The sequence below is a fragment of the Gracilinanus agilis genome, chromosome 4 (assembly GCF_016433145.1).
Source record: "Gracilinanus agilis isolate LMUSP501 chromosome 4, AgileGrace, whole genome shotgun sequence".
In the NCBI taxonomy this organism is placed as follows: domain Eukaryota; kingdom Metazoa; phylum Chordata; class Mammalia; order Didelphimorphia; family Didelphidae; genus Gracilinanus; species Gracilinanus agilis.
In genome coordinates, this window is record NC_058133.1 from 407,733,765 (window position 1) to 407,754,514 (window position 20,750).

The 20,750-nt window shown below is 34.8% G+C and overlaps 1 protein-coding gene across 1 annotated transcript in view; it reads left to right on the forward strand.

Annotated features, from left to right (window-relative positions):
• ADGB (androglobin) overlaps positions 1-20,750 on the forward strand; it is a 330,120-nt gene that overhangs the window by 185,399 nt on the left and 123,971 nt on the right. The window contains exons 17-19 of the mRNA XM_044675455.1: positions 5,812-5,905; positions 14,808-14,942; positions 17,339-17,492. Of these exons, the coding sequence (XP_044531390.1) occupies positions 5,812-5,905; positions 14,808-14,942; positions 17,339-17,492 (383 nt within the window). The remainder of the gene's footprint in view (positions 1-5,811; positions 5,906-14,807; positions 14,943-17,338; positions 17,493-20,750) is intronic.

The window sequence follows — 20,750 nt, forward strand, 5'->3', positions numbered from 1 at the left end:
TATATATATATATATATATACATATACAAATATATACAAAACTGGGGGGGAAGAAGATAATAATGAGAAAAATAGGAAATCAAACAAAAAGGAATAAATTTATATTCCATAAAGAAGCATGTGGGATCAATAGGGAAAAATAACAATACACTGTAAGGTTAAAGAGGTTAGAGAGAGGTAATATTCAATACTTAAGTGCATTGAAATCAACTTAGAGAAGAACAATCAGATCCATAGGGGCAGAAAATTGATTCATGCCCTATAGAGAAGTAGAAGGGTAACAAAGGACTGGTGGGGAGGGAAGCAATACTATGGAGGGAGAGGGCTTGGGGGGTAGCACCACGTGGCTTTAAAGAGCAATAAGTGGGAATAAGAAGGGAGGGGGGAGAAAGGGAAGTGCAATAGGGGAGGGGATTATAGGAACTGATTAAAACAAAACACTGGTATAGAAGGAAATAGTGAAAGAAGAAAGGACAGGACTAGGAGAGAGAATCAAAATGTCTGGGAATGCACAGTTGATAATTATAACTCTGAATGTGAATGAGATGAACTTGCCCATAAAATGGAAGCAAATAGCAGAGTGGACTAGAAACCCAAACCCAACCATATATTGTCTACAAGAAACACACATGAGACAGACAGACATATCTAGAGTGAAAATGAGAGGATGGAGCAAAATCTTTTGGGCTTCAAATGAGAAAAAGAAGGCAGGGGTGGCAATCATGATCTCTGACAGAGCCAAAGTAAAAATAGATAAGGTTAAAAGAGATAAGGGAGGTAACTACATCCTAATAAAAGGCAGTATAAACAATGAAGAAATATCAGTACTCAATATGTATGCACCAAACAGTATCGATTCCAAATTTCTAAAACAGAAGCTAGTGGAGCTCAAGGAGGAAATAGATAGCAAAACCATACTAGTGGGGGACCTCAACCTTCCCCTATCAGATCTAGATAAATCAAACCAAAAAATAAATAAGAAAGAAATAAGAGAGGTGAATGAAACACTAGAAAAATTAGAGTTAATAGATATATGGAGAAAATTAAATAGAGACAAAAAGGAATACACCTTCTTTACAGCAACTGTAATGATTAAAATTGAAAAAAGGCTGATATTACGAGAGAAAATAATATTTTAATTGCTATGGCCATGTTGATAAAAAAAAACAAAACATATGTAAGACCACGCACCTGGTAGAAGCTCTTCAGAGTTACCGCCCATGTCCATCCTCGCTACGTAGCCAAAAAAGATCATCTCAAGCCCTCCCTCCAAATGTAAGCTGTGCTATATATTGGTTCCCATTGTCATAAACCAGAAACCCATTGGATCACAGGGAATGTAGTTTCAAAGAAGTTCTCCACATGTCCACAGGAAGTTTGTAAGATTCTTTTAAATGGCACCTCCCTGAATTCCAAACACACACAACACATGGAACATTCACAAAGATAGACCATGTAATAGGGCACAGAAACATGGCAAACAAATGCAAAAAAGCAGAAATAATAAATGTAACCTTCTCAGATCATAATGCAATAAAAATAGTTATTAGTAAGAATACATGGAGAGGCAAAACAAAAACTAATTGGAAATTAAATAATATGATGCTCCTAAATAAGTTAGTGAAAGAACAAATCACAGAAACAATAATTTCATTGAAGACAATGACAATGATGAGACATCTTACCCAAACCTATGGGATGCAGCCAAAGCAGTTCGAAGGGGAAAATTTATATCACTGAGTGCATATATTAACAAATTAGGGAGGGCAGAGGTTAATGAATTGGGCATGCAACTTAAAAAACTAGAAAATGAACAAATTAAAAATCCTCAGATGAAAACTAAATTAGAAATACTAAAAATAAAAGGAGAAATTAATAAAATCAAAAGTAAAAGAATTATTGAATTAATAAATAAGACAAGAAGCTGGTATTTTGAAAAAAAACAGATAAAACAGACAAAGTACTGGTTAATCTAATTTAAAAAAAGGAAAGAAGAAAACCAAATTAATAGTATCAAAGATGAAAAGGGAGACCTCACTTCTAATGAAGGGGAAATTAAGGCATTCATTAAAAACTATTTTGCCCAATTTTATGGCAATAAATTTAGCAATCTAGGCGATATGGATGAATATTTGCAAAAATATAAATTGCCTAGATTAACAGCAGAAGAAATAGAATACTTAAATATCAGAAAAAGAAATTGAACAGGGAATTAAAGAACTTCCTAAAAAAATTGCCAAGGCCTGATGGATTCACAAGTGAATTCTATCAAACATTCAAAGAAAAATTAATCCCAATCCTATACAAATTATTTGATATAATAAACAAAGAAGGAGTCTTACCAAACTCATTTTATGACACATATATGGTACTAATTCCAAAGCCAGGTAGATCAAAAACAGAGAAAGAAAATTACAGACCAATCTCCTTAATGAACATAGATGCAAAAATCTTAAACAGAATACTAGCAAAAAGATTCCAGCAAGTGATCAAGAGGGTTATTCATCATGATCAGGTGGAATTTATACGAGGAATGCAAGGATGATTCAACATTAGGAAAACCATCCACATAATTGACCATATCAACAAGCAAACCTACAAAAACCACATGATTATCTCAATAGGTGCTGAAAAAGCCTTTGAAAAAATACAATACCCATTCCTACTGAAAACACTAGAAAGTATAGGAATAGAAGGTCCTTTCCTAAAAAATAATAAACAGTATACATCTTAAACCATCAACAAGCATAATATGCAGTGGGGATAAATTAGAAGCCTTTCCAATAAGATCAAGTGTGAAAAAAGGATGCCCAGTATCACCTCTATTATTTAACAACGTACTAGAAACACTAGCAGTAGCAATTAGAGAAGAAAAAGAAATTGAAGGTATTAAAATGGGTAATGAGGAGACTAAGCTAACACTCTTTGCAGATGATATGATGGTATACTTAAAAAATCCTAGAGAATCAACTAAAAAAAAGCTTGTAGAAATAATCAACAACTTTAGCAACGTTGCAGGATACAAAATAAATGCACATAAATCATCAGCATTTCTATATATTTCCAACACATTAGAGCAGCAAGAGGTAGAAAGAGAAACACCATTTAAAATCACCCTAGACAATGTAAAATTCTTAGGAATCTACCTACCAAAACAAACACAGGAATTATATGAACATAACTACAAAACACTTTCTAAACAAGTAAAACTAGATCTAAACAATTGGAAAAACATTGAGTACTCATGGGTAGGATGAGCTAACATAATAAAATTGACCATTCTACCCAAATTAATTTACTTATTTAGTGCCATACCTATCACACTACCAAAAACCATTTTTACTGCATTAGAAAAAAATATAACAAATTTTATTTGGAATAACAAAAGATCAAGAATATCAAGGGAAATAATGAAAAAAATCGTGAAGGAAGGTGGCTTAGCAGTACCGGATATTAAGCTATACTATAATGCAGCAGTCATCAAAACAATATGGTATTTGCTAAGAAACAGAAGGGAGGATCAGCGGAGTAGACCTGGGGTAAGTGACATCAGCAAAACAGTGTATGATAAACCCAAAGAACCCAACTTTTGGGACAAAAATCCACTATTTGACAAAAACTGCTGGGAAAATTGGAAAACAATATGGGAGAGATTAGGTTTAGATCAACATCTCACACCCTACGCCAAGATAAATTCAGAATGGGTGAAAGACTTGAATATAAAGAAGGAAACTGTAAGTGTATTAGGTAAACACAGAATAGTATACTTGTCAGATCTCTGGGAAAGGAAAGATTTTAAAACCAAGCAAGAGTTAGAGAAAATTACAAAATGTAAAATAAATAATTTTGATTACATTAAATTAAAAAGTTTTTGTACAAATAAGAACAATACAACCAAAATCAGAAGGGAAACAAGAAACTGGGGAAAAAAATCTTTAGAACAAAAAATTCTGACAGAGGTCTAATTACTCAAATATACAAGGAGCTAAATCAGTTGTATAAAAAATCAAGCCATTCCCCAATTGATAAATGGGCAAGGGACATACATGAATAGGCAATTTTCAGATAAAGAAATCAAAAGTATCAATAAGCACATGAGAAAGTGTTCTAAATCTCTAATAATTAGAGAAATGCAAATGAAAACAACTCTTAGGTATCACCTCACACCTAGCAGATTGGCTACAATGATAGCAGGGGAGAGTAATGAATGTTGGAGGGAATATGCAAAATTGGGAAGTTAATGCACTGCTGGTGGAGTTGTGAACTGATCCAACCATTCTGGATGGCAATTTGGAACTCTGCCCAAAGAGTGATAAAAGAATGCCTGCCCTTTGATCCGGCCATACCATTATTGGGTTTGTACCCCAAAGAGATCATAGATAAACAGACTTGTACGAAAATATTTATAGCTGCGCTTTTTGTGGTGGGAAAGGACTGGAAAAGGAGGGTATGCCCTTCAATTGGGGAATGGCTGAACAAATTGTGGTATATTCTGGTGATGGAATACTATTGTGCTAAAAGGAATAATAAACTGGAGGTGTTCCAGGTGAACTGGAAAGACCTCCAGGAACTGATGCAGAGTGAAAGGGGCAGAGCCAGAAGAACATTGTACCCAGAGACCAATACACTGTGGTAGAATTGAATGTAATGGACTTCTGTATTAGCAGCAATGCAATGACCCAAGACAATTCTGAGGGATTTATGGAAAAGAAAGCTTCCCACATTCAGAGGAAGATCTACAGGAGTGGAAAAGAAGAAAAACAACTGTTTGAACACTTGGGTTGATGAGGACATGATTGGGGATGTAGACCTGAAAAGACCACACCAATGTAACTATCAATGATATGTAAATAAGTCTTGACTGACCACACATGTTAAAACCAGTGGAAATGTGAGTTCACTATGGGGGCGGGGTTGAGGGGGTGAAGGGTAAAGTAAAAACATGAATTATGTAACCATGGAAAATTATTCTAAAATTAAAAAATTTAAAAAAATGATCTATTTATAGTCTCTTCCTTTTTCACTATATCCTCCACAAAGTTGCTTAACTAATATTCCTAAAGTTGAGGTCTGATCATGTCACTCCTGACCAAGAACATTTAGTAGCTCCCTGTGACCTCTAGCATGCCAGTGAACATTTTTTTAAACCCTTCAAAATGTGATTTGATCCTATCTTTTTAAATTGAGTGCAAATTGCTCCCTCTCATATAATCTACATTTTAGCCAAGCTTTCTTGATTTCAGCTTACCATAAACAATGTTCCAACACTCATATCCATTCCAAGAATGTTCTCTCTTCTTAGATCCCCTCAAGGCAATTCCAAATGCTCTTTCACACATGTCCTTTCTGGAGTATCTCAACTGTTAGTGTTTCTCCCAGTTATTTTGTATTTAATTTGAATTTAATTCAAGTTGGATCTAGTCTAATCACAGGGAAAAGGCATTTGAGGGAGTTTTGTACATACATCCTCCTCCCCTCTTCTCTACCATGTAAGCTCTTTGAGGGACAGGATAATTAAAAATATATGTACCCTCTGTTGCTAGCAGAGTGCAAAACACATAGTAGGTGCTTAAGAAATGATTGTTGAATGAATGCCTTAAATTTTAATTATACTACAGGTACAGGATATTGTATTGGGTGTGTTAGGAGACCTTTTCTAGTACTAATTCTGCCATAAACAAACTTTTTAGCTTCATGAAAGTTGCTACTTCTCTTGAATTCAATTTCCTCATCTATAACATATGGATGATATGATCAACTTAGTGTCTTGCAGATTTAAAATTCTTTGAATTTTCTTTTTGTTATTTTCAGACACAAACGAAAATTATGCTGTTGCAGACACTCTGCAAAGACTTTGGAGTTTACTGGAGGTCAATTTAGAACAATATTCAACCTCTTTATTAAGGTAACAGGTAACATAAGTCATTTGCATATTGTATTGACAAGCAACATCTGGTTATAAATACTAAATCATTAAAATATTTATCTAAATTATTTTAGAAAGTATCACAGTGACTCGGACTAACTTTAAATTATTATGATACCAATTTTAAGCAATGTGTCTTTAGCCTTTGATGCATTTCAGTCCTGTAGATATTTTGTTGAGTATTGTAGCTATTTTCATTCATAAATTGCTATCACAATGACCACTATTTAATGAGAAGCTCAATTTCTGTATGCTTGTTATTTACATATCTTAAAGTACTAGCCAAATAGTCACTTTAAGAGCAATATATGAAACTGAGATTCTGACTTACTTAACCATTTTGAAAAAAACATAGTGACTATATTGGAATATTTAAACATTTCTCTAAGCCTTGAAGTGACAACAATAAAGAATCTTTTATTCTTCCCTGTATTGAATTTATAATATAACAGAATCATTCATATAAAGCCTGACAGGACCTGAGGTCATCTAGTTTCACCACTTTATTTTACAGATGAGGAAAATGAAACTAAGCTTAAGTAATTCAATAAAAATCACAAAATTACTAAGTGTCAGAGGCAGAATTTAAACCAAATTCCTCACAACTTCACTTACGAAGACTAAATCCTAAATAATGGATTTATAGTTAGAAAACCCAAATTCAAGATCAGATCCTGCTACCTTTTCATTATGTTTTGGAATATATTTTTGCTAAGCAAAAATCTAAGCAAAAATAATATTTTTGGAAAGGAGCTTTGGAAAGTTCCTTTACTTTTCTAGCCTTCTGTTTCCTGATCTGTAAAATGAAAGATGTGGGTGGACTATACTATCTCTAAAGATCTCCTGTAGCTTTAAAAAATGATGTTCTTATGCTATGAACATCAGTGCAACCATCACAACCCTTTCTCCTTCATCCTAGTCTCCTTTGATTGCCTACAACCTAACCAATTCTTCTCTTACTCAAATGAAAGATTAATTTGATCTGTTACTGCTTAAGGTTGTTCTCCTAACTCAGGGATGGGCAAACTTTTTAAAGAGGGGGCCAAATGAAAGGAAATGCTCATCTGTCAGTCTGTTTCTAAGGCAACTCTTTCGAAGTTTCATTGTATTGTAGCCTACTCATTGAATTCATCAGATTAGGAATAACGTTGTGGGGCTGGATAGAACATTTCAGGGGCCCGCATCTGGCCCGCAGGCTGTAGTTTGCCCATCACTGTGTCCTAACCCATTACTTTCATCAAACCCTTCATCCCATGGATCAGAAACAAGTCTTACCTTCTTTTTCAAGCCCTATAATTTTCATGTTCAAACAAACAAACAAACAAAAACTAAATGTTCTCTAAGCCACTCTTTCCATTCCTTCCAATTTATTTGTATATTTTATTTCCTCCTTTGGCTTTTTCCTCTTATTATCTAAGCAATATGACAGAGTACTGAACTTGATATCAGAAGGAAGATGTGGAGACAAATCATGGTTCTTACATTTATTATCTATATAACAAAGGGCCAGATGCATACATTTTTGAAGTTATTTCCTAAAATTGTGGATGTTAATATTTACACATAATTTTATGTGGAAATTATTAATAATAGTTAGCTCTTAAAGTTTTGAAGAAACTTTTATAAATCCTATTAGATTATGTAAATGTAACCCTATTGATTCTTGACTTATAATATATTCCCATTTCCTGTGCATTTTTACAGTCCCTTACCTGACCTAGGGCATCAAACAGTACAATAACTTCTTAGTGAGTTTTCCTGCCTTTCAGTCTATTTCTAACTCCAATTTGTATTACTCAGACATACTATATACTGTTCTTCTTGTAATTTTACAGCCCATAAGGTTTCTCTATTGTCTGTTGTAGGACTGATGAAACTTTTTTGGAAAAACACATGAAAATGAAATTATTTTCTTTAAATTAGTTAATATATGTAAATAAAAATGTAAAATATTATGTAGTATCCTAAAATAAGCAAAAAGGAAAAAAATACATTTTCAAATGAAATTGTCATGTAAGAGATAACATATGTAAATATAAATGTAAATTATGATGTCTTATTCTGAGGTAATAAACAAAAAGTAAATATATTAATTTTTTCTTAGAGGAATAGACAAAAAGAAGAATTTTAAGCAATTTTTATACTGTGAATAGTTATGGGGAAAGAAAAAGGTTTGAGGGAGGTATAGAAGGAAGAAGGGCTTTGAGAGAGGGATGAGAGGAAAGGAAAACAGACAAGGCACATATTGGGAAAGAAGCTGAAAAGAGGAGAGAGTCACAGGGAAAAACGAGGTAGTAAGAGATTCAGTGTGTGACTTAGGAGTTTTCAAGGTCATAGCTGACTGTACCTTTGTATAGGGTTGTCTGTCACTTGTATTCTAATGCTTCAATATTTTATTAATGCCTTTATGATTGCATTGATATGGGTATTCCTTTCTTTGGTATAGATTGGATCTCATCTATGCTTTCTCATTTTGTATTATTCTTGTCTTTGTCTCTCTAATATATACTTTACATGCAAAAAGAATCAAACCCAATGAGTTAGAGCATTGACAGCTAGAGACAGAAGGCAAACCAAGTGCTTCACTGAAACCCCCAGAGACCTCCTGCTGTGCCACCCCCATGTTGGGTACATGCCCCTTACCCCACAACAGGGGAGGGAGGAAATGCTTCCATTGGGCTTCTGGGTGGAGGAATGAGTGAAGTGAGGAATGTCCTCAGTGAGTGTAGAGAGGGAGAGGGGTGTGACCTGAGCCCTCTGCTCCCCTCCAGCTCTACTGCCTATGGGCCTCCCACCTTATCCCCTGTGTAACCCTATTAGGCTACTAGGAAGAGAAGTGGGCCATGTTAAAAAAATGTCAGGCAAAGTGGAGAGGGGGAGGGGAGCAGTTATGTTGGAGTCCCTCTGCCTTTCTAGTAACAATCTCTGGGGGTGTGGGGGTGGTGAGGGAGGGTGGCTGAGTGCTCTGTGTGTCATCTTTGGCACCCATGCCATAGATTTTGGAGGATATTTGCCAAGAAAATCCCGAATGAGGTCATGAAGAGTTGGATACAACTAAAAATGACTGAACAATAACTAAAATTGGGGTAGCTAAATGGATAGTATTGGGTCTGGAGTCAGGAAGACTCCTGAATTCAAATCTGTATGACTTGGGCAAAGGGCAGCTAGGTGGCCGGTTCCTCAGCTGTAAAATGAGCTGGAAAAGGAAAGTCTATATTTGCCAAGAAAATCAGGTGGTTTGACATTTCCTTATCTACTTCACCATGCAGATGAAGAAACTGAGGCAAATAGGATTAAGTGACATGCCCAGAATCACTCTGCTAGAAGAGTCTGAAGCCTTAGTTGAACTCGGGAAGATGAGCCTTTCTAACCACAAGCCCATCTAAATGACCTGCTTATTTTTGATGCTTAACAATATTCATTGAGCGACTGATTATTAATTATAGGCATAGTAGGAGATACAAGAGAAGTATGTACTGTGCATCTTGCCTTTGAGAAGTTTATAGTCTTGTTGGAAAAAACAAGTCTTACATATGAATGTTAGATAATGTTAAACTGACTATGTCAAGAAAACCCCAAAATGGGGTCATAGAGTCAGATGTGACTGGAGAGATTGAAAAACAACAAATTAGACAAGCACTTTGCTAAAGTCTGTGAATACAAAAAAAGAGTAAAAAAATAGTGCTTGATCTCAGAATTTACAATGCAATATGGTGCTTTATGGAAGTCCTAGAGGAATGTTAGATGTTATAACCCTCCTAGGAACTCTTGTAAGTTTTAAAATTAATATTCAATGCCTCCAAAGTATGATATTTATAAGTATTTTATTTAAAGGTCAGGGAAAGAGTCCCAACTCACCCTGACCACACTGCCTCCTTTCCAAAAAGCTCTGTCACCACACCCACAACAACTATATCAAAAACAGCCCGCGAAACACACCACCAATCAGAAAAGGCTTAAGGAATTATGAGTATGGTGAAAGGGAGTTTGGGTAATGTAGTTTTAAAGGGTACAAGGTCTTTTCAACTTTATATTTCCCCCTGTGATCCTTTGGGAGACAAGTCTCCCCAATGGATCATGAAAACATAATCAAATTAAAGTTTACAATAATTCAGAGATAAAAGGGAAATAAAAGGAAGAAAGAACAAAACCAATGTTCGGTACATTGATAAAAGCCATTTAGGAGGCAGTCCCCTTTTCTGGCATAAAGTGTCCATTCAAAATAAATACATTCAGCCCCCAAAGTTCAAATTTGACAAGTCTTGAAGTTCACTCTGGATCTTTTGTTGCAGTGTGTGGTCTCTGCATGCATCTTCATGGTGTCTTCTGGATTCTGGGAGGTAGTCTTCTGTTCTAAATTAGGGTCAAATTCAAGTCCAAATTTACAGAAATAACATAGTCCCCCAGAGGAGAACAACTTTACATTTCCCCCCTGAGGAAAATACAGGGATACACATGGGAATCCCACAGGAATACATGGTCAAGGCATAAGGTATGTGAATCAATTCTCAAAACATCAAAAAGTCCAAAGAAAAATAAAAAGTGAAAAAAGGAAAAAGAAAGAAAAAAATAACCTCTGAGGAAAATAGAGGATATTTTTTAAAAAAAAATGTGAAAGGAAAAAAGTCTAGGAACAAGAAAAAAAGGGAAAAAAATCACAAATCAAAGCAGGTTCCTGTAGCAATTCATGTCCCATAAGCTTTGCAACAACAATCGCTCACTAACCCAATTTAGCAGCCTGGATTACAGTAAGTTGTCACATCATTAAAGAAATGGAAAAAAGGAGACTAGATCTTGAGACAAATGGGAAATAGTATTTCCCGGCGCAATTCTTTTCTTCACTTCAGAGATAATGGAGCCAGAACAATCGATTTCCAGTACTTGATATCGAGTGTGGTACAAGGAAGTCCTACATCTTAACATATGCTAAGAGTCGCAACCTCGAGTCTCACACAGGATCAAGTCTTTGCGTAGAATGTCATCAATCTCTGTAGGATTAGTTTGGTCCCTTTCCTTTATGTGCTCATTTGCACTTTGCAGGTCAAAACTCTGTGCTCCTTTGTGGTCCGATTTTCTTTGGATTAGACATAGTCATTCGAGCAAAAGACTCATAATAATTAAATAAGTAGTGGCAGGTTTCTATAGTCCAAAACTTTTTGGGTATAAATTTATATGCTAGGCAAATGGACATTTAGCTTATTCTTATTGCAAAAATCACAACAGTCAAGAGTCTATTTAATGCTGGTGATGTGCTCCAAATGTAAAAAATGAGAGAAAAGAAAAAAAAAATCAAATACTGTATTGCACATGTAGGAAGAAAAACTCCGTGACTCAGCCATGCATCCTTAGCTGACCTGAGGTACCCTTTTCAGGGGAGAAATGTGTTATTTAAATTTTTCCTCAGGGGGGTGTGTGTTAAGTTTTTATAATCATAATGTCTGAATTATAATCTATAATGCCTGAATTATAATCTATAATGCAAGTTAATTTTTTAATTCCTTTAGGAGTAATCTCAGGGGGGTAATGTATTATTCTCAGGAGAAAATGTATATTTTATAATCTATAATGTAAAATTTAAATTCTTTGAGAGTAATTACAGGATAAGAATTTTGCCATCTCCCCAGAATCCAGACAACAAACCTGTTTGGTGAAGACACCATTAAGATGCCCAAAGAGCCTTCACTGGATTATGGAGATCCAAATTTGAACTTTGGGGTGCAGTTGATTTGAACTATGGGGAGTTGAATGAGTTTAATACATTTGTTTTGAATGTATACTCTTATGCCAATAGGGGACTGCCCCAAATTGGCTTTTTGTCAATGCGGCTAGCTTTTATCCTTTTTTCTTTTGGTTTAAGATTTACCGAAAAAAGACCAGCCTTTATCACCGGATCTCAGGGTGGTAATGTGTTATTTAAAAGTACTGGGGTTCTATTTGGAAGTATTGAGCTTCAAGATATGTAGTGTTTGACAAACTTCCTGTGGACATGTGGGGGACCTTGGAACTACATTTCCTATGATCCAGCGGGTTTCCGGTTTCTGACATGATAACGTCAGACAATGGGAACCACGTATAGTACAGCTTAAATTCGGAGGTGGGGCTGGAGATGATCTCTTTGCTACCTGAGCGGGCTCGCTGGTGTACAAGGCAGACAAGATGGAAGAAGATAGGTACTGGCGGGCATTTTGAATAGATCTTATCCAGGCACGTGGTCGATTTCTTTCTATCAAGCATGGCTTTAATTAAAATACTATTTTCCCTTATAACGTCAGCTTTCATCATTTTTAAAAATAATACTCCCCAGGGCCAGTGAAGCACAAAACCCTTCGTTAATGAAAAATGAAGTTTATTTTAAAAAGAAATAAAAGGAACTGGTAGGTATGACCCTAAATCTATTCACACTAACTCCACCCAACTTTCTAAGTCTCCTGGGAAAGGAGAGCTTTCATTTTCTCCTATAGGCCCCACTTAATCCTCCCTATACTATCTAAGAACCCCTCTACCCCAATGCTATCTGACTTCACCTAAACTTACTACCAGTAACTAATAGATAAGAAAGGGAAAAAACCTTTGGGTTTGGCCACTGTACTAAGTAACTCAAAGTTATAAGTAGAAAGCTTTGAATTACCTTAGCCAATAGGAATTCTGGTAGATAGATCAATGCCAGATGAAAACTGGTCTCAAGGAAATTAGTTTCCTCCAAGAAAACCCTCTGCCTGGATGTCAAAGATTTTCTCCATGAAAATCCTGACTTTCCAGGGAGAATTTCTTAGAGCAAAACTTCTCCTTCAGCCTGATGGGAATTTGGGGCAGAGACAAAACCTCCCTCCAGCTTGGTAAAAATCCAAGAAGGAAGTGAAGTTTAGTAATTTCCAGTTATAGACCCTCAATTCCTTTCTACCCAGAATCCTTTACCAGGGCTTCTCTCAAAATTCCCTTCCTTCAACTAACCCTAGAAAACCAGACTATCCCTAACGTATTCCCACAATGGGAAACAAGTAAACAAATTTGTTCAAAGAAGGTATATCAGCTTAAATAGTAATTTAATAATAGAGGGAAGAAATTAGAATGAAGCTTTGGAAAATGCTTCTTTTAGAAGGTGGAATTATAGCCAGGACTTAAAGGAATCCAGGAAGTTAATAAGCAGAGTTGAGGAGGGAAAACATTCCAGGTTTTGGGGACAAACAGAGGAAATGTTTAGAGCTGAGAGTGGAGGTGGAGGCTACTATCACTGCATCAAAGAGAATGTGGGAGGGGTAAAATGTAAAAAATCTGAAAGGCAGGATGGGACTCGATTATAAATGCCAAATAAATTCAAAATTTGAATGCCAGTCAGAGGTTTTAGTATTTGATACTAGAAGAATAGGGAGCCACTGGAATTTATAGAATGGATGGATGACATAGTCAGACTTATGCCTTAGGAAAATCACTTGTGGCTAGAGTATGGACTGAAATGGGGAGAGCATTGAAGCAGGTTGACTTGACAGCAGGCTGTCAAGATCAGAGAGGTAGAAGAACAAGGGAAGAACAGTGTCCTGGAAACATTGGAGAAAGCAGTAAAAGAGGATGATCAACAGAATCAGTTTCAGAAAAGTCAAGAAAAATGAAGACTGGGAAAAGATCATTGGATTTGGCAATTGAAAAATCTTTGTTAACTTTGGAGAGATCAATCTCAGAAGGATCTTGAGGTCAGAAGCTGGATTGTAGGGGTTTAGGAAGAGTGAAAGGAAAATGGTGACACCTTTGTAAATAGCCTTTCTAAGGAGGTTATCCACAGAGGAGAGAAGAGATATACAGCAAAGTTAGTGAGGATGAATCTAGTGAACACTTTCTGAGGGTGGGGGAGACTTGGGCATGTTTGTAAGCAGTAGAAAAGTAGTCAGATAAGGAGAGATTGAAAATAAGTGATAGAATAGATATGATAGAGGAGGCAATCTTTTTGGAAGATCTGGGATGGAGTGGGATCATTTATGAAGGGAGAGAGGTTATCTTTGGTAAAGAGTAAGACTACTTCATCATGAGAAACAGACCTGAAGAAGCAAACAATAGTAGAAAGCATATAAGTGATATGAGATGCAGAAGAGGGGGACTCGGTGAATGGTTTCAATATTTTCTATAAAATAAAAGGATGTTTTATCTGAGAGGATGATGGGAAGGAGGGATGGGGTTGGGTACAGCCATGGAAGGATTAGAGGATGAAAAGATTTGGGAGACTCATTTCTGTTTGGAGAGTGGGATATTGATTTAATAAGGGAAGTATCATAGAATTGCCTAGTAGCAGTGAGGACTGGCTTGAGTTTGTGTCACATAAATTTGTAGTAGATCACTCAGAATAGTTGAAGATTTCCTCCACCTTTGTCCAGTAGTATGTGTGTAGGAAAAAAACGTAGCAAATAGTGGGAATTATTCAAGACTGAAATTTAGCAGGATATAATAAGCAGAATGATAAAGAGGCTAGAGAATCAAATGAAGAGGACAGCAGAAAGTTGCACTGATTCACTAAGGGATCATGATGGGTCAGGATGCTTAATAAATATGTACTTAAAGGAATTAAACTAAAATATGACCTCTGCATGGAAATCTTTCCTTTTTACTGCAGTCTTCCTTTTATTACTTATATATTTCCTGAAATCCTGTCTATTCCAGAGGTTTTCTTAAGATATGCAAAATCTTGCCCTATATCCACTCCCATGACTCCTTCTACTCCTACTTACTATCTTCCCACCCTTGGACAAGTCACTCAATACTTTTAAGCCTAAGTGTAAGCTTTCAGGGCTCTTCTACCTGTAAATTTATATTCTTTGCTCTTATGCTTCTATATTACAAGTTCATCTCTAAAAAATATCAGTTATTTAACACATTGCTCTTTTATTTCTTCCAGATTAATGTTTAAAAGTAAATGCAAATCTTTTGAACTATATTCATGTTATCAAGATGAAGAAACTAAGATAGCTTATGCTGATTATTCTATAACCTATCCTGATCAGCCACCAAATTCTTGGTTTATAGTTTTTAGGTAAGATTTTGAAAATATTTTCACTTCTAAAAATATTTTCTGTGCATACTTAATATAAGCTCTTTGAGAGACAGTTTTTTAATACCTCTAACACCTAGTACAGTGCCTGGCAGAGAGTAAGTCCCTAATAAATTGTTTTGATTTTAACCACTTGTTCAATATATAAAGTATAATTAATTAATTTAGTTATAATCTTGCTTCAAAAAATAAAAGTTCAAGGCTGCTTTTTTTTACTTCCCCTAAAAGTTATTCCATTTTCACTTTGTATATGTAAAACTATTTAAAAAATATTTTATTTGCATTTTTCTTTAGTCAGAAACAGAAAAATGAAAAAGAATATAAAATGGTTTTATTCATGTTTATATTTAATAACATTCTGATTTATTATAATTTTTAAAACTTTATCATTTTATTTTTTTTAGTTTTAGTAACATTCTGATTCTTTGGATTCATTGTATGTTATCTCCCCTACTAGGTTCTAAGAACAGGACAGACTCGTTTCATTTTTGTATCTTTAGTACCTCTCATAGTATTGTACCCATATGTAGTAGTTAATCACTAAATAAATATTTTAAAAATTGATTCAAAATGCTTCTCAGAGAATATATAATGATATGATAGGTGGGGTTTCAGTCTCACATTTCCTAGACATTACTAAAATAATAGTAATTCATGAATTTTAATTATATTTTATCTTTGTAGACAAATAAGGTCAATAGCAAGAATCATTATGAATTCAATTCAATAAAAAGCATTAGTTTCTTAAGTACTTGCACAGCTCCAGATATTGTGCTTGGCTCTGGGGATACATAAAAAATGAAATTTTCCCCATCCCAATGAGCTAAGAAGAATATAGATACAGATAAGTAAATATAAAATATAAACTAAATGTAAAGTAATTTTGTTGAAGGCAAGTTCAGAAAGAACTAACAATTAGAAAGATCAAGGTCCTGGAGGTGAGGAGGAAGATTATTAAGGACATGGGGATTGCCTGTGCAAAGGTACATAGAGATAGATTATCAAGTACAGGGTATTTACAACATATTGCCTGGAATATAGAGCTTATGAAGTATGATTGTGAAATTCAGCTAGAAAGAGTTTGGAACCAGATTGTGAAGGATCTGAATGCCAAACAGAGATTTTTATTTTTTCTAAAAGGCCATATTAAGTCACTTCAATTTAATGAAGAGGGTACCATTGTGATTAGCTTTGTATGTTGTTTGTATGTACTTTTTTGTTTTCTGTCTTTTTGGAATATCAGTTTGGCAGCTGTAAGAGATGGATTAGAAAGGAAAGAAAGTGGAACAGAGAAACTAGTTAGGAGGCTAATACAAAATCCAGGTGAGAGGTATTGAGGACTAAATCTGTGTGGAGACAGTTTAAATGGAGAGAAGGAGACAGATGTGAGAGAGTTGGAGACAGAATTAATAGGATATTGCAGTTGACTAAATATGGGGAGGAGTGCAGTGAATGAGGCTAAAAATCTGAAAATGACGTGGCAAAGGGGGAGGGTACTATCTCTAATGAGATGAAGATAATAAGTTCTGTTTTGGACACGTTGAGTTTGAGAAGCTTATGGGACAGTCAGGTGGAGATGCTCAGCAAATATTTGTATTTGTAGATTGGCGCTCACAATAGAGATGAGAGTTAGATAGGCAAGTTTGGCAGACAGTGACTTAGAATTGATCACTGAATATATGGATGCTGATGAGATTACTAATAGAAACTATAGAGGGAGAAGTAAGGGGAGTGCAGGATAGAACTCTGAGGTATACCTACACAAAAGGTCAGGATATAGATGATGATACAGTAAGAGAATCTGAACAGCACTATTAGACAAAAAGGGAATCAGGAGAGAAATGTCAAGTAAACCCAAGGAGAAGAGAGTATCCCTAAAATCACAGAAACATAAATTAGAGGTAGAAGAGATCTTAGGGGTATTTAAATTCAATCCCTTCATTTTATAGATAAGGAATCTATAAGCCCCAGGGATATTGTGATTTGTTAAGATCACACAATGTGGGAGTAACTGAAGCAGGATTGTTATTAGAGAAATCAAGAAGATGAAGACTAAGTAAATACTTTTGGTTTTAGCAATTAAGAGATCATTGGTAACCTTTGAGAGAACAATTTCCATCTAGTGTTGGAAGCCACATTGTAAGGATTGGATAGATGAAAATATGAGGGAATAGATGCAAAATATATAGTCAGCTCTCCCTAGATGTTGGCTTTGAAAGCAGGAAAGAAGAAGAGAATATCAATATCTGCAAATATATAATCTTGAATTTTTTTATATTTTCAAAATTATTTAACTTAAATTTACTCTAATTTCTATTCACTTAAAATCCAACAAGTTTTCTAACACATATTTTAAAGGAAACTTTTCTTTGTTACAGAGAAACATTTTATGTAACACAAGACATGCTCTTGGTGCCTAAAATGTATACTACTCTTCCAGTCTGTATGCTCCATGTTGTTAATAATGACACAATGGAGGAAGTGCCACGAGTGTTCCTCAAAGTGGTACCTTATGTCTATACCAAAAATAAGGTAAGAATGAAGATTATCATTACCCAATGACAGAAACTTTATTTTGATAGAGGATGAAAAAATATCTGTGTATTTTTGCTGTGTTTCTTTGCCAAGAAAACCCCAAAAGGGGCAATGAAGAGTTGGATATAACTAAAAAATGACTACACAACAAAAACATTTTTGCTGCAGTTGATGTATTCTTTTTAAAAATTTATTATATTTTATTCTTAACACAATTATATGAAGAAAACAATTTTAACCTATATTTTCTTTAAGTTGCTGCAATTCTTTCTTTCAAATATCTTTAGGGAGAAGAATAAGAAAAACAGTTGCCAAAGGGATTTTCTTAAAGCAGAGGCCTCTCTTTATCAATCCCTTAAACAATAAACTCTAGTGTTTCTCTTTGGACTCTAGCATTAAATAAAACTCTTCTGTTTGGCTTTTGAAGTCCTACACAACAACCTGGCCTCAACCTACCTTTCCAGCCTTTATTGTACATTACTGCCCTTTACTATGATCTAGCTCAAGTGGCCTTCATAATATTCTTCATATATGAAACTTTATCCCCTATCTCCACACCTTAGCATTAGTTTTCCATCATGCCTGGAACACACTCTTTCCTCACTCAACTTTTAGAATCACAAGTTTCCTTGTAGGTTCAGCTCAAGTACCATATAAAAACCTTTCTTGATCCATCTCCTAGCTCCATGTCTCACAAATTTTCCCATTTCTGTTTTATAGCTATTGTAAATACTCTAACTATATTTTGTGTCCCTTCGATAGACTGTAACGTCAAAGATAAGGATTTCTTACCTTAGTCTTTTAATTCCATGTGTCCAGCACAGTGCCTTCCACATAGTAAGTGCTTAACACATACTATTTCTTTCAATCATCCATCTTCCCATTCATCCCTCCATATAGGTTAATAAACTAGAAGCACAAAGAGATCAGAAAGATAGATGGTGCCAATTCTAGAGGAGCTTATAATATTCATAGGATCATATATTTAGAGATAGAATGGATCTTAGAGGCCATGGAGAATGACCCCTTCATTCTACCGATGAGGAAACTGAGTCTTAGAGAAAAAGTGCCTTGTGCCAGGTCACTCAACTAGTGTCTAAAGAGGGATTTGAATCCAGTTCTTCCTGACTTCAAATCCAGCACCATCCATTCTATCACCCTACCTCTCTCTATTTTTTTGCTTATCTCATAGCTATCAGATTGGCCAAAATGACTAAAAAAGGAAAATGATAAATGTTGGAAGACCTAAAGGAAAACAGGCACATTGATACACATGTGGTGGACTTATAAATGACTACAACTATTATGGAAATCAATTTAGAATTATACACAAAAAGTTATTAAACAATACACATTCTTTAACCCAACTATATCACTAAGACATGTTTTCTGACACGTTTTTAATCTATTTTTACATTTGATTTTAAATCACTAAGTTATCAATGTATATGTTACTTGAATTAGAGAGTCTCATCAAATTCTTCAAAAAAGTGTTTTTACCTCTTTATCCAGATTCTGGAACATAGTTGTAATTTCCTTCTCAGTAACTGCCTTTTTGTTTACATTGATTATAAACAGTGCTATATGAGATGGTTATATGTCCCATAAAATGCTATTTTCTCATTGCATTTAGACCAGTGATTCCCAAAGTGGGCGCTACTGCCCCCTGGTGAGTGCTGCAGCAATCTGGGGTGGGGGGGTGGTGATGGCCACAGGTGCATTTATCTTTCCTATTAATTGCTATTAAAATTTAAAAAATTAATTTCCAGGGAGCTAAGTAATATTTTTTTCTGGAAAGGGGGCAGTAGGCCAAAAAAGTTTGGGAACCACTGATTTAGACTGCCAGGTCCTTTATTTGCCCTTCCAAGAAACCAGAGACATTCCCATTTAGTAACCACCATGTTATTTTTTAAAATTGTTTCAGTTTAGAGCAAGAATGTTAGTTTCAATATAGGCTTTTGGGCTCACATATTTAGATCTGGAAGTTAGGTAACCTTAAAGCTCTCATTTTACAAATAAGAAAGCTGAAGACTAGAAAGGTTAGATGATTTGCCCAATGTGTCACAGATTTTAGAGGTAGATCTGGTATTTGAACCAAGATTCCTTGAGCCCATATATTTTGTCCAGTAATATTTTTATTTTACTTTTATTTTACAAATATTTAGTCCAGTAATATTTGAATAAAGATCTCCCATTTAGAGTACCAATAGTTAAATTGTTATTAATTAAAAAGAACACATTTGTTATTATTACTTATCTAAAATGCTATTATTCTTATCATGTTCTCCCTTTTCTTTCTTCCTCTAATACTGCAAAAGCATAAGGGAGTCATACAAATATATTTATCCTTTTATTAGTTCAGTGCTAATTATTATCTTTGGTTAGAATATTGGATAATCTAATTTCATACAGAGAGCTAACCCACAAATAATCACTATATTTTCAGCTAAACATTTCTTAATCCTGAACCAAATACTCAAATATGTTTTTCTCCCTCTTCCCCTAATGTAATGTTTCAGTGATAGCTGTTTTGTATTTTCCCTTTTTCTTAGGTTTCTAAAGCCAAAGAATGCATCACTTAAATAGCAAATTATTAGTGATAAGCTGCTTCCATTCTTAGCTATAATGATTCTCAACCAGCATATAGTCCTTGGTAGAACCTTCCAGAGTTTTCATTCTTATGAGAATCCAAGGTCACTTTCATGTCATAATAAGGCATGAGGATAGAATTCTATTACAGGTATTTTAATGACATTTTAGTTACCTTTTAAAAATAAGGAAAATTAGGTGACTTTTTGATGAAATAAATTTATGACATATTTTAGTCAGACTAAATTTTAAATAATTCATGGGATAATTATGGATTTAAAATTTTTTTATTTTTAAAATTCATTTAGAATATTTTCCATGGTTACATTATTCATGACTTTTCCCACCCCACTTTTCTCCCCCATCTGAGAGATGACAAGCAATTACAATGTAGCATTGTTCAAAACCTATTTCCATGGTATTCATATTTGCAACAGAGTGGATTTTTTAATGCCAAAACCACAATCATATGTCCATTGAACTTCATGATTGAACATATTTTTTTCTTATGTGTTTCTATTCCCACAGTTCTTTCTTTGGATGGTGAATAGTGTTCTTTCTCATAAGTTCCTCTGGATTGTCCTGGATCATTGCATTGTTGCTAGTAGAAAAGTCTATTACATTCAATTGTGCCTTAATATGTCAGTTTCTGTGTACAATGTTCTC